Source organism: Dipodomys merriami, unplaced genomic scaffold (genome assembly GCF_024711535.1).
Source record: "Dipodomys merriami isolate MVZ:Mamm:240054 unplaced genomic scaffold, mDipMer1.0.p SCAF_71, whole genome shotgun sequence".
Classification (NCBI taxonomy): domain Eukaryota; kingdom Metazoa; phylum Chordata; class Mammalia; order Rodentia; family Heteromyidae; genus Dipodomys; species Dipodomys merriami.
The window spans coordinates 1,417,314-1,430,508 of NW_027206302.1; the positions used below are offsets into that span (position 1 = coordinate 1,417,314).

At 50.3% G+C, this 13,195-nt stretch overlaps 2 protein-coding genes across 4 annotated transcripts; both read left to right on the top strand.

The window, feature by feature from the left end:
- The first annotated feature begins 1,544 nt into the window (after positions 1–1,544).
- Ccdc28b (coiled-coil domain containing 28B) lies at positions 1,545–10,013 on the top strand. Of its 3 annotated transcripts, none has more exons than XM_070009007.1 (6): positions 1,545–1,658; positions 2,917–3,099; positions 7,034–7,200; positions 7,319–7,509; positions 7,967–7,989; positions 9,739–10,013. In XM_070009007.1, the coding sequence occupies exons 2-6, from the start codon at positions 2,936–2,938 to the stop codon at positions 9,791–9,793; spliced, it is 600 nt and encodes a 199-aa protein (XP_069865108.1). In that variant the 5' UTR covers positions 1,545–1,658; positions 2,917–2,935; the 3' UTR covers positions 9,794–10,013. The 3 variants fall into 3 exon arrangements, with proteins under 3 accessions (XP_069865108.1, XP_069865106.1, XP_069865107.1); XM_070009005.1 differs by lacking the exon at positions 1,545–1,658 and adding an exon at positions 1,736–1,842 and having other exon boundaries at positions 9,739–10,011; XM_070009006.1 differs by lacking the exon at positions 1,545–1,658 and adding an exon at positions 1,737–1,842 and having other exon boundaries at positions 2,849–3,099; positions 9,739–10,012.
- Positions 10,014–10,077: 64 nt separating this feature from the next.
- On the top strand, positions 10,078–12,844 carry Iqcc (IQ motif containing C). Its single transcript, XM_070009004.1, is given in 8 exon segments — positions 10,078–10,235; positions 10,596–10,763; positions 10,966–11,233; positions 11,493–11,611; positions 11,725–12,007; positions 12,010–12,293; positions 12,295–12,384; positions 12,386–12,844. Coding segments are annotated over 8 exon segments (1,302 nt in total). The 5' UTR covers positions 10,078–10,193; the 3' UTR covers positions 12,434–12,844.
- Positions 12,845–13,195: the final 351 nt, after the last annotated feature.

Here is a 13,195-nt window from a genome sequence, read left to right on the forward strand (position 1 = left end):
CAGCACCACATAAGCAAAAAGAAAAAAGCTGGAAGTGGTGCTGTGGCTCAAGTGGTAGAGCGCTAGCCTTGAGCTGAAGAGCTAAAGGACAGCACCCAGGCCCAGAGTTCAGGCCCCACGACCGGACCCCCCCCCCAAAAAAAAAGAGCCCAGGGATAGCGCCTAGGCCCAGAGTTCAAGCCCCATAACTGACAAAAGGAAAAAAATCCTCTGGAGGAGTCAAGTGCCAGTGCTTCATACCTACAATCCTAACTACTCAGGATGCAGATCTGAGATTCAAGTTAGAGCCAGCCTGAGTATACAAATTACACTAATGACCACCGAACAGTCATAAGCCTGGTTCTGGTGACTCACAGCTGTAATCCTAACTACTCAGGCAGCTGGGATCTGAGGACCACAGTTCAAAGCCAACCTGGGCAGGAAAGTCCATGAGAGACTCCTATCTCTAACCATCAAAAGTCTGGAAGTTACACTGTGGTTCAAAGTGGTAGAGTGCTAGCCTTGAGCAAAAAAGCTCAGGACAGCATCTAGGCTCTGTGTTCTAGCTCCACAACCCACAGAGAAGAATACTACAGGTGTGGCTCAAGTGGTAGAGGACCAGCCAAGTGAGAGCAAAAGACCCTGAGTTCAAGTCCCAGCATCAGTAAGAAAAAAAATTTTAAGATTCTCTTAGAACAGATAAAGAGCAGCTGACTAAATTCAGGGAGCGTCCAAAACAAGCAGCAGCTCTGGAAAGACTTTGGGCTCCCCAAGGAAGCGGCTGATTATGAGAACCCCAGGAATATTTCTGGACCTTCTGTCACTGAGTTGAAGGAGCCCTGGTACAACTATAGCATTTAAGCAAAGAGACATCCTGTTGTCCATCCTTGTAACAATGCCCTCCACCCCCACACCTTCCCCTGAATAAGGTACCTGCAACCAAGCGGCACCCCTTGGATCCAGAGGTCCAGCCCAGGAAAACTGCTCCTGCCCATTGAGAAAGGAACATGAGTGTCTGTGTGACTTGCTCAGGGCCAGTTCATTTGAGCCTTCTGAGTAGCCTGGCTAAGGATGAGACTCTTGAGATATCAGAAGCTACTCTTGGGGACAGCAGGAGCCTCTGCCAGGTCTTTAAATAGCTGTCCCATTGATCCAGCCTCACAGGTGGTGCCCGCACTGCACTGGCAGCTACCTGCTGGAGCTCAGGTTTCCCTCCTGGGTGCTGGAATCCGGCCAGGAAACCTAGTGGTCTTCCCCATTTCCTAGGGCTAGGGGTGAAGAGGGGTTCTGGCTCTCAGCAGAAATTCATAGGTGACAATACTATTCAGTAATGACTTAATGAACAATGATAATTGTAATTCAGGGTTGTAATGAGGATTAAATGTACATCAAATGCTTAGTAGGGGATCTGGTTACCTGGTTAATCTTTGCTTGTTTTGTTTCATTTTTTTGTTTTGTTTTCCTGGCTGTTATTGTTTATGCTTTCTGTGTGTTTGCATTCTGATGCATAATCTCCCCCCACCTTCTTTCCTCTCCTTTCCCCTCCCCCCTTTCCTGACGACGCCACCACCATTTTGTAAAGGACTCCACCTTCCCTCCAAAACTGATGGAAAAAGGAAAATATTTTAAATCTGTATCACATGACTAACAGGGTCACCCAAATTCTGGCCGGATTTAAGGTGGGTGAGAAGAAAAGCTTACTAAATGTAGGATCGCTCCATCCCCAGCCTCAAAGAAGGCCACTTTCTCTTTAAATGCAAATTACCTCCGGTCGGCTAAGCTGCCACAGGCTCCTGTCCCGGGAAGTGCAGCGGCCCAGCGGAGGGAGCTTGTACACTGCATCTGCAGACCCCAAACCATCAGGTCAGTTGTCCCAAGGGGGGGTGGGCAATGCTCTCTCTGGGCCTGACTCTGGCTCTGGAGCTGGGCGTTTGTTTGGAAGCTTGACTTGGGAGATTGAGTAGGAGAAACCTTGGGTGCTTGCTGCGGGGGGAGGAAGCCAGGGATTCCTGCTCCAGTTCTGTCAAATCCATCACTGGGTCATGGCTGCTTTAGGCAGCAACAGAAGATGTGCCCCTATCCCTTTCCACCATGCTCTGGACCCACCCATTGGGTGCCAGCCAGCCATGTGTCTGCTTTAAATGGCTAGACACTGTCCCAGAGTGTGATGGGGCTTGGGGACAGCAATCTGGAATGAGGCTCCTGGAGAGGACCCCAGCAGACCAGAGGCTGGGAGCTGGGGCTAAACAGGAAGCTGCCTAAGCTGGGCCAGTCACAGGCCCAGCTATTGTTGGAGGCTCAGGCCACGGGCTGCCTGCCCACCCACTCCAGGGACTTTCTGTCTGGAAAAGGTAAAGGGACTTAAGTTGTCCCAAGGAACTTCTGAGGATTCCTGGCACTGGCAGGTAGGTGTGGGATGAAATACAAAGGATGTTGGTTTCTAATGGGAGGCCCACAAGGAGCCTGCCCCTGTGCCCACCCTGGTGGTTATTGCCTGATACTGTGCCCTTCCCAGGAGCCAGCACCCTCACCTAGGTCATGACAGTGCTGGACAGCATCATATGGGCTGAAGCAGTTGATAAACAGTGGGCCTAGTCAGGGGACCCCTAAGCCTCAGCTAAGCACCTGCCCGCTAGTATCCACCCTGCCTCTTCCTGTGTTGGAGCCTCCAGGGCAGGGAACCCCAGCAGCACCTGGCTAACTGTGGCTGGCTAGCCCTTTCAGCAGAACCAGGCTTCAGGTGGACCTTGGATGGTCCTTCAGATGCATATCCCTGATCCCAGCAAATAGGCCTGGCTGCCTGGCCCTACCCAGACAAAGGGACAGTTTTGAGAGGACACATCTTAGTACCAGGGTCCTTCCTTTGCAGCTCTGAGGTTGCTGTGTAAAGGGACAACTTGGGCCTTCACTATCTCAGAGAGGTTGCTCCCTTCTCAGGCCAGAGGCCCAGCACCCAATGGATGACAAAAAGAAGAAACGAAGTCCCAAGCCCTGTCTAACCCAGCCAGCCCAGGCTCCAGGCACATTAAGGAGGGTCCCCGTGCCCACCAGCCACAGCGGCTCCTTGGCTCTAGGACTCCCTCATCTGCCATCCCCGAAGCAGCGGGCCAAGTTCAAGAGGTAGGTACAGAAGGGAAGGAGGGAAAGACCTCAACATTAGAAGGAGGAAGGTGGGAAAGTGGAGGTGTTTCAGCCTTTAGGTATTAAGCAAGGATTGCTACCATCTCTGAGCTGGCTCCAGTGGATCTCTGAGCACTCAGGATGAATGCTTATGCTCTAGTGCAAGGGAAAAAGGCCAAGTAGGCCACTTATTGTACACAATGTGAGGCTGTGCCTGGGAGAGGGAGTGAGCACCCTGCTACTCCCGGGAAAGTCAGATGAGCCTGCTGGTCACACTGAAAAGAATGTTCTAGGCCAGCCATTGGTGGTTCACACCTATAATCCTAGCTACTCAGGAAGCTGAGATCTGAGGATCAAGGTTCAAAGCTAGCCCAGACAGAAAAGTCCCTGTGAGACTATTATCCCCAATAAACTACTCAAAAACTAGAAGTGGAGCTATGGCTCAAAGTGGAATAGTGCTAGCCTTGAGCGAAAGAGCTTAGAGACAGCATCCAGGCCCTGAAAGCAAGCCCCACAACCAACAGAAAAAAAAAAAAATCACATTACATGAGGTAAGCCAAGCTCAGAGAGACAGACAGCACACACAGCACATGTCCTCTCTGATATGTGGAAATTAGATCTAAAATATACACTGGGATATGAAAAATTATACAGGATTCTAGAGACTCACACACTATGAAACCAAAAGAGGATACTCTTTGGAGAGAAACACAAAGGCACAATGCTATGTGCCTCTATGTTTATATAAAATAACATATATATGTATATATATATATATATATATGAAACAATAATGGAAACAAGTGATCTCTCTTTTGTTTTATATTGTTTCATTTATTTTATTATTATTTTTTGTTTTTGAACTGTCCTGGGGCTTGAACTCTGGGCTGGGTTCTGTCCTTGAGCTTTTCTTTTGTTCAAGGCTATTGTATAGCCACAGTGCCACTTCTTTTTCTGAGTAGTTTATTAGAGATAAGAGTCTCAGGCTGGGAAGGTGGCTCAGTAGTAGAGTGCTTGTCTCCCATGCATGAGGCCCTGGGTTCAATTCCTCAGCACCACATAAACAGAAAAAGCCGGAAGTGGGTGCTGTGGCTCAAGTGGTAGAGTACTAGCCTTGAGCTGAGGGACAGCACCCAAGCCCAGAGTTCAAGCCCCACGATGGACCAAAAAAAAAAGACTCTTGGACTTTTCTATCCCCCCTTCAAACCATGATTCCGAGATCAGCCTCCTGAGTAGCAAGGATTACAGGCTTGAGCCCTGGTGCCCAGCTAATTTTTATTTTTATTTTTTTGTCGGTCATAGGGTTTGAACTCTGGGCCTGGGTGCTGTCCCTGAGCTCTTCAGCTCAAGGCTAGCACTCTACCACTTGAGTCACAGCGCCAATTCCGGCTTTTTCTGTTTATGTAGTGCATAGGAATCGAACCCAGGGCCTCACGCATGTGAGGCAAGCACTCTACCACTGAGCCACCTTCACAGCCCCTCATTTTTACTTTTTGATGATTCTATTCTCTCTTTATGTATGATATATTCACATGTATATCTTCGGGAGGGTAGGGGGGGTTACAAAAACTTGAGGGAAAAAGGGTGAGAAAGTGTAGCAGTGGAGCTCACTGGACACTGATGAAAGTGGACTATATAACTCATGGGTGGAGATGGGAGGGAGAGAGTAAGAGAACAGATGACACTGTACAAAAGAAAATTTACTTATTATCTGAGTCATGTGACTAAAATCCCTTTGTATATCACCTCTCTAATAACAATAAACTAATTATTAAAAAAATCCCAAACAGGGGCTGGGAAGGTGGCTCAGTGGTAGAGCACTTGCCTTGCATGCTCAAGGCCCTGGGTTCGATTCCTCAGCACCACATAAGAAAAAAGCCGGAAGTGGCGCTGTGGCGCAAGTGGTAGAGTGCTAGCCTTGAGCTGAAGAGCTGAGGGACAGTGCCCAGGCCCAGAGTTCAAGCCCCACAACCGGACCCCCAAAAAAAAAAAAAAAGAAAAAAAATCCCAAACAAACAAAAAAAGCAGGGCTGGAGGCACGGAAGAAATTATAGAGCACTTGCTGAGAGTAGGTACTCAGTGAGTGGGACATAGCTGAAACCCAGGGTAACGTGGCAAGAACAGTAGAAAAGGCTACTGGAGAAGAGAGAAAGTTTTTTTTTAAGAGAGCAAGACAGCTTTGACAGCAATAAAGGAGCAGCTATCTCCAAATTCACTGAAAACCAAGAACAAGTGAACAAGTGACTCATCCAGTCACAGGAGGATAAGCGAAGCTCTCTGAGAAGCACAGTCCCCTGTGGCTTGACTCTGAGTGTGCTATTACTAGAAAACAGACTTTCTCTCTCCTCTCTCTTGCTATTTCTCCCCCCGCCCCACTCCCATCCTCTTCCTTGTTTTTGACAGTACTGGAGTTTAAACTAAGGGCCTGGAACTTGCTTGGCTTACTTATGGCTAGTATTCCATCACTCCTGCCACATCTCCAGTCTAGCTTTTTACTGGTTATTTTGTAGATGGCATCTCATGGATCTTTCTGGTCAAGCTAGCTTTGAACTCCAGTCCTCCAGGTCTCAGCCTCCTGAGTAACTAGGATTACAGGAATGAGACACTGGTGCCCTGCAAAACAGACTTTCTTTTTCTTTCTTTCTTTTTGGTCTGTCGTGGAGCTTGAACTCTGTCCCTGCACTCTTCAGCTCAAGGCAAGCGCTCTACCACTTGAGCTACAGTGCCACTTCCAGTTTTCTAATGGTTTATTAGAGACAAGACTCACACAGAGTTTCCTGCCCGGGCTGGCTTTGAACTGCAGTCCTCAGATCTCAGCTTCCTGAATAGCTAGGATTACAGGCATGAGCCACCGGCACCCAGCTTCTTTCTTTCTTTGCTTGTTTCTTTCTATTTCTCTCTTTCTTTCTTGTCTTTCTTTCTCTTTCTTTTTCTTTTCTCTAGTCCTGGGGCTTGAACTCAGGGCCTGGGCACTGTCCCTGAGCTTCTTTTGCTCAAGGCTAGCACTCTACCACTTGAGCCATAGCACCACTTCCAGCTTTTCCCCTTTATGTGGTACTGAGGAGTCAAACCCAGAGCTTCATGCAGACTAAGCAAGCACTCTACCACTAAGTCACATTCCCAGCCAAAACAGACACTTTTTTTCCCTCTAGTCCTAGGGACTGAACTTGGGGCCTGAGCTTCTTTTGCTCAAGGCTAGCACTCTAACACTTAACAGCACCTCTTCTGGCTTTTTCTGTGTATGTGGTACCAAGGAATCGAACCCAGAGCTTCATGCATGCTAGGCAAGCACTCTACCACTAGGTCACATACCCAGCCCACAAAACATACTTCTTTTGCACTTCTTACCTTCTCCCATTTTACTTATTCCTTTCCCTCTACCAATCCTGGTGCCAAGAGCAAGGGCAGAACAATAACTTTTTTTGTTTCTTGTGCCAGTTGGGGCTTGAACTCAAAGCCTGAGTGCTGTCCCTTAGCTTTTTCACTCCAAGTTGGCACTCTACTACTTAAACCACATCTTCACTCTGGCTTTTTTTGTTCTTTGTCATGTGTCTTGAACTCTGGGTCTAGGCACTGTCCTAGGCAAGCGCTCTACTACTTGAACTACAGTGCCACTTCCGGTTTTCTGGTGGTTAATTGGAGATGAGTCTCATGGAGTTTCCTGCCTGCCTGGGCTGGCTTTGAACCATGATCCTTAGATCTCAGCCTCCTGAGTAATTAGGATTACAGGCATGAGCCACGGGCACCCAGCTACTTCTGCCCTTTTCTGGTTAGAGCTAAAAGTCCTATGGACTTTCCTACCCTAGCTAGCTTCAAACAGTGATCTTCAGCTCTCAGCCTCCTGAGTAGCTGAAGGAATACCAGGGATACCAGAGATCCAGGGATACCAGACTGCACTGCACCTTGTGATAATGGTCATGTCCATCCTACCTAGAGTGGGCAAGGAGAAATGCCGGCCTGTGCTGGCTGGAGGAGGGGCTGGCTCAGCAGGAACGCCCCTGCAGCATTCTTTCCTGACTGAGGTGACAGATGTCTATGAGATGGAAGGGGGACTGCTGAACTTACTCAATGATTTCCATTCTGGACGACTGCAGGCCTTTGGTGAGCCCTGGGGCTGGGCAGAGAGGGGATGAGAATGGGGCTGGAGCTCTGGTCTCTGAGGTATGGTTGGGGCCAGCACCCTAGGCTGGCTACCAAGGCTTATACACTGACTGTTCAGGGAAGGAATGCTCCTTCGAGCAACTGGAGCATGTTCGAGAAATGCAGGAGAAGCTGGCCCGGCTACATTTCAGCCTGGATGTGTGTGGTGAGGAGGAAGATGATGAAGAAGAGGATGGGGTCACTGAGGGGTTGCCTGAGGAGCAGAAGAAGACGATGGCTGATAGAAACTTGGACCAGCTGCTTAGCAATGTAGGTCATAAAATTGGGTGCTTTGTATCCTGGGGCCCTACAGATGGGGGAGGTACATCTTTCCAAGGCCATTCCAAGTTCCTGGTAAAAAGGTGAGGGTATATGGATCCAAGAAAGTTGGTGGGTTTTTTTTTTTTTTTGGGGGGGGGGTCCAGTCATGGGGGTCTGAACTCTGGGCCTGGGCGCTGTCCCTCAGCTCTTCAACTCAAAGCTAGCGCTCTACCACTTGAGCCACAGCGCCACTTCCGGCTTCTTTTTGCTTATGTGGTGCTGAGGAATCGAACCCAGGGCCTCATGCATGCAAGGCAAGCACTCTACCACTGAGCCACCTTCCTAGCCCCATGGATCCAAGAAAGTTGGGGCCCACAACTTCCACCAGAAGAGGTGGAAGAGCATCTGGGTTTGTTCTGGTCTCTCTCCTAACAGAACACTTTTTCTTTTTTCTTTTTGTTGATAGCTGGAAGATCTTAGTAATTCTATGTATCCTTTGAGTCTTTATGTGTGTACATTTCCCCCTTGGGGCAAGGATGAGGGAGGAGATGAGGTCAGTTTCTCTACCTTGCTCAGGAGTATTCAACCACACATAAGCAGCAGTCTTACTGCTCAGCAATAGCCACAGACCACCCCCACCCAAAGAGATCAGCATAGAATGTCCCAAATACTAGGAGAAAAGAGGATGTAGGGAATATGTTTTACCTACTGATCAAAATCTTTAATTTGCCAGGCACTGGTGGCTCAGCTCTGTAATCCTAGCTACTCTGGAGGCTGAGATCTGAGGATCACAGTCCAAAGCCAGCCCAGGCAAGAAAGTGCGTGAGACTCTGCTCTTCAATTAACCACCAGAAAAGCAGAAGTGGAGCTGTGGCTCAAAGTGGTAGAGCATTAGCCTTGAGCAAAAAAGCTCAAGGAAGCTGGGTGCCGGTGACTCACGCCTGTAATCCTAGCCACTCAGGAGGCTGAGATCTGAGGATCACAGTTCAAAGCCAGCCCAGGCAGGAAACTCCATGAGACTCTTATCTCCAATAAACCACTGGAAAACCAGAAGTGGTGCTGTGGGTCAAGCGGTAGAGCGCTCACCTTGAGCTGAAGAGCACACAGACAGCACCCAAGCCGAGTTCAAGCCCCATGACTGACAAAAAAAGAAAAAAGAAAAAAAAAAGCTCAGGGACAGTGTTCAGACCTGAGTTCAAGCCTCACCACTGACTTAAAATATATATAGATATATATATATATAGATATATGTGTGTGTGTATATATATGTGTGTGTGTGTGTGTGTGTGTGTGTATTTGGTGTACCAATCCTGGGGCTTGAACTTTGTGCCTGGGCACTATCCCTAAGATTTTTTTTTTTTTTTTTGCCGGTCATGGGGCCTGAACTCTGGGCCTGGGCGCTGTCCCTCAGCTCTTCAGCTCAAGGCTAGTGCTCTACCACTGGAGCCACAGCACCCCTTCCGGCTTTTTCTGTTTATATGGTGCTGAGGAATCGAACCCAGGGCCTCATGCTTGCAAGGCATGCACTCTACCGCTGAGCTACCTTCCCAGCCCCTCCCTAAGATATTTTTGCTCAAGACTAGCACTCTACTCCACTTCTGGCTGCTCAAATTTCCTAGTTAGGATTACTGACATGAGCCAATGGCACAGGCTTTGTAGTACTAGATGATACCAATATATTAGGAAGCCTGTTTGGTGTCCTCCTATCCTGGTAGCATTGAACAATTTATTAATTTAGTAATCTAGACTACTTTATTTGGTCTTGTAAGAAATGGGCGCCCACACACACACACAAACACACACACACACTCTCTCTCTCTCTCTCTCTCTCTCTCCCCCCTTCCTTCCCTCCCTCCCTCTCTCCCCCTTTCTCCAGTGCGGGCTCAGCAAATCTAGCTCAATGGCCCTGCATGAGCTGGATGAAAAGAGGCGGGGTGAGGGACTTAAGAAGAAGGGCAGGCTGGGTAGACTGGGGGTGCAGCTGGGTTGAGCTTGGTGGTAGAGCTCATGTGTGCATGCCTGAGCGCGCGCGCACACACACACACACACAGGCAAACGGACACACACACACACACACACAGGCAAACGGACACACACACACACACACACACACACACACACACACACACAGGCAAACGGGCCCGCACGCGCAGCCCACCGAGGGCCTGGGCCTGGCTGTGCCGGACGGGAGCAGGAGGTCAGGCAGAGTCAAAGCATCACCCTCCTTGACCGACACAGACAGAAGCTGCACCTGGCCGAGAATGCCGAGCCCGAGGAGCAGCCCGCTGCGTAGGCGTCGGACCCAGGCCAGACGCCTCCTTCACCTTCCCTTTAAACTGTGACTTTACCAACTCGGAGCTGTTCCTCAGACCCCCAGGTGCTATGGAGGTGGGGGGCGCTGGATGGAATTAAACCAAAAAGAAAGCAAGCGGCTCCATGTCCTCCTTGCCCTCTTCACGCCTCTTCTCGCCGAGAAGCCTCTGAGGGCCACGCAGGGTCTGGAGGCCCGGCTCAGGCTGGGACGTGGGGTCGGTGTCGCCCCGGAACCACACAGGGGAGCAGAGGAGAGCCGGGACTAGCGGAAGGCTGCCCGCGACGCGGGGGGCGGGGCCTGTGTCTGCGCATGCTCAAGAGCGCCGCCGCCGCCTCCCCTGCGCAGGCGCCCGGCGTACCGTGGGGCCGTTGGCGTAAGCATGGACCGGGAACTGTTACTTCGGAGGGTGTCGTTGTTACAGGTTCGAGGCGGGCGGGGTGTAGGAGTGCACTGGGGTCTCGGACTTCCCTGCTAGATGAGGCCGTCACGCTCAGTCCCCTCTCCGCGTGCCAGCCTCTGGAGAGGCTGGCGCGCGCCGCCTCCCAGGTTTCCCCCAGCGGCCCCTCGCTCGTGCCTGGGCAGGGTCCGCACGGAAGGACTTGAAGAGAGGAGGAGGTCCAGTCCGGTCTCCTCCCTTGAACTCCCAGAGTCCTGCGCACGCTGTCCCCCATCTTCGGTGACCGTGGCCCTTCTTGCAGGCCCTGGCATGACTCCAGGAAAATCCCCCAAATGCCCCTTTCCTAAAGTGATGAGGCCTTCTTTCCTTCGGTTTCCACCTCAGGCCTGCATCCGGGGCTTCTTAGTCCGGCAGCAGTTCCAGAACCTGCGAGCTGAGTATGAGGCGGTTGTGCAAGAGATCGAGGGCGACCTGGGCACACTTCAGTGGACTGCGGGCTGGATCCCCAGGCCCCGGTTTCTCCCAGAGGTAGTGCACATCCCAGGAGGGCAAGTGAGGGGAAGGAGCATGTGGTAGGGGATGCAAGGGAGTGTTGGAGGCCACTCTTGCTGATGATAGGCTTCTCACTGCAAAAGGCAGCAGACTCGCCTCACACCCGAGTCCTGAATTCTGCTCACTTCTTTGCTTGATCATGCCCCCATTATGCACAGAGACTTAGCTCTTGGACTCTCAGACCTCTCTGATTTCTTAAAAGGCAAAATCTCATCGCTCCTGGAAAGCAAAAGAGAGGGTGCAAAATCCAGAGCAGGAACTATGGAGACACCTCCCATGTAAAGAATCTGAGAAAAGGGCCATGTGGGAGGAGATGATGCTGAAGAAGCCAAGAGAGAATTCATCAGACCCAGGAACTCTTCCCTGCAGAGATGACAGTCTCTGGCTTCTGGCTGAGCAGAGCAAGAAAGCCAGAAAACCTGGCCAAGAGAAAACCAGAGATACCTCCATCTCCAGGATGGAGAACCCAGGTACCAGTCTGCTTAGCTCAGGGAAACCCCTGATCCTCTCTGAGAAAGAAAGGCCTTAGCTTCCCATCTGAAAAATGAAAGGAATCTACTAAACAAGCTTTCTCCCTCCTTCCTTCCTCTGTTACTCCCTCCCTACCCCTGGTTGGGGAAAAGACATTGGGTTGGGTAGGGAGCAAAGGGTTGCCAGAATCCATGGATAAACCTATTCCTAGTGTCTACACCTCGAATAATTAATGAATTTTTCCCCCCTTCTTCAAAGAAACCACAGGTCCAGGACTGTCCCATAGCCAGTATGAGCTCCAGGAACTCCAGTACCACCAAAGCCACTTGGCTATGGAACTGTTGTGGCTACAACAGGCCATCAACAGCCGAAAGGAGGTAGACATGAACTTGGAACTCTTTTCTGAATGGGCCACGGGTGGGGTTTGGGAGAGGCCTTTTGCTATGCCCAAACAGGCTTGCATGATGCAGTATCTGTTTTCTCCCAACAGTACCTAATTCTTAAACAAACACTGAGATCCCCAGAAACAGACCAGAACAGAGACAAGCCCAGCCTGTGTCCACACCAGGGACAACAAGCCTGTGAGGAGGTCTGGTCACAATCAAGCTCCCTGCTGGAGGACCCACCCTACAGAAACAGGACCATGAGAGAGCTGGACTATGACTCCTGCAAGAGGGATAAATCACAGTCCCATAAATCCTCAGAAAGTCAGATCACTGAAAGCAAAACCACTGCTGGGGCTAATGGTGACAGCTGTAGGAGGGCTAGACCACAGTTTGTATACCACCAGCCAGCCAGGATAGAGGGAACAGGTTTGCCCAAGGGCCAGACCATGGTGGATAGGCCTTTGAAGAACTCTGTCTGCAGCAGATGAAGCTCCTGGAGGATCAGACCCTCAGGGGCCTCAAATCTAGGAGCCCCTGTTCCAAGAAGGCCAGGACACAGCTGCCTGTAGCCTGTCAGGATCCAGATATCAAGGACAAGTCTCCCAGAAGGTCAAACCACAAAGTGAAATACTGCCAAAGAGCCAGACTACAGAGGACAAGCCTCTCAAACAACCCAGATGAATCTGGATGGGACCTTGGCAGGGCTGGAACATGGTAGCCTGGATCTCAGGATAAAACTGTCCAAGGGCCAGACCCCCAGTGATAAGATGGTCCAGAGATGGAACCTCTATTGTACTTAGTTATGAAGGATGAGATAACTAGAGGGCTGCACTATGAAGATTAAGGCCACCTGAGAACCTGTCTTCCAACTGTCCAGAACCAGTCTAGACAGGAAAGGATTCATAGGAAGGCAGGTCATTGAAAGAGGGAGCACCAGGCTAGACAGGGGGACACAGGGGAGCAACAGGTTCTATTTGTGGAAGTGTGATGAGGAAAATAGGCCCTCATCCTACCTTCCTGGTACCAGCTTTACCTCCAGCTTCTATCCTCAACCATTATGGCTAACAGGTTCAAGAGAAGATGCAGAAGAGAGCTGGATGGTATGCAAGAAAGATGAAGGACCCCCTTTCATCCTCCGCCTGTTGTTCAATCCAAATTTCAGGTGAAATTCCTTGGAGAAAAGAGTGGGAGGCTTGGAGGATAATAAAGTTTTTTCTTGACTCAGCCTGGTTGCTTTCATCTCCAGCCCCTGGCCAGGACAGCTTATGGACCTCCTGTTCAATAATCACTAGAACAAGGCCAGCTTGGAGCCATGGCCCAAGAGCAAAGCTAGCTATGCTCCTTGGAGAACAGCCCTCAAGCTGATTCCCCCTTGCTTCCCTTGAGCTCAAGAGAAGATTAAAATGTCTGTGCTTAAGTGGGATCTCTGCCACTCCCTTACATTGAACGCGGGGTCTGCCTTGTCAGTGATCATTACCTATCCTGCTCTTGTAAGGTCTCATAAAGCCCTGACCTTTCAGTCAGAAAGGCAGAGAAAGTTGCATGCAAAGAGGTTCTCCCTCCCTTTCTTAGAGC

Bases quoted from the DNA above. Each gene is read 5' to 3' on its own strand.
- Ccdc28b (XM_070009007.1), top strand. From the start codon at position 2,936: ATGGATGACAAAAAGAAGAAACGAAGTCCCAAGCCCTGTCTAACCCAG. The intron at 7,510-7,966 runs GTAGGTCATAAA...TTTTGTTGATAG, and splicing joins TGGACCAGCTGCTTAGCAAT to CTGGAAGATCTTAGTAATTC. The intron at 7,990-9,738 runs GTATCCTTTGAG...TGACCGACACAG, and splicing joins GAAGATCTTAGTAATTCTAT to ACAGAAGCTGCACCTGGCCG.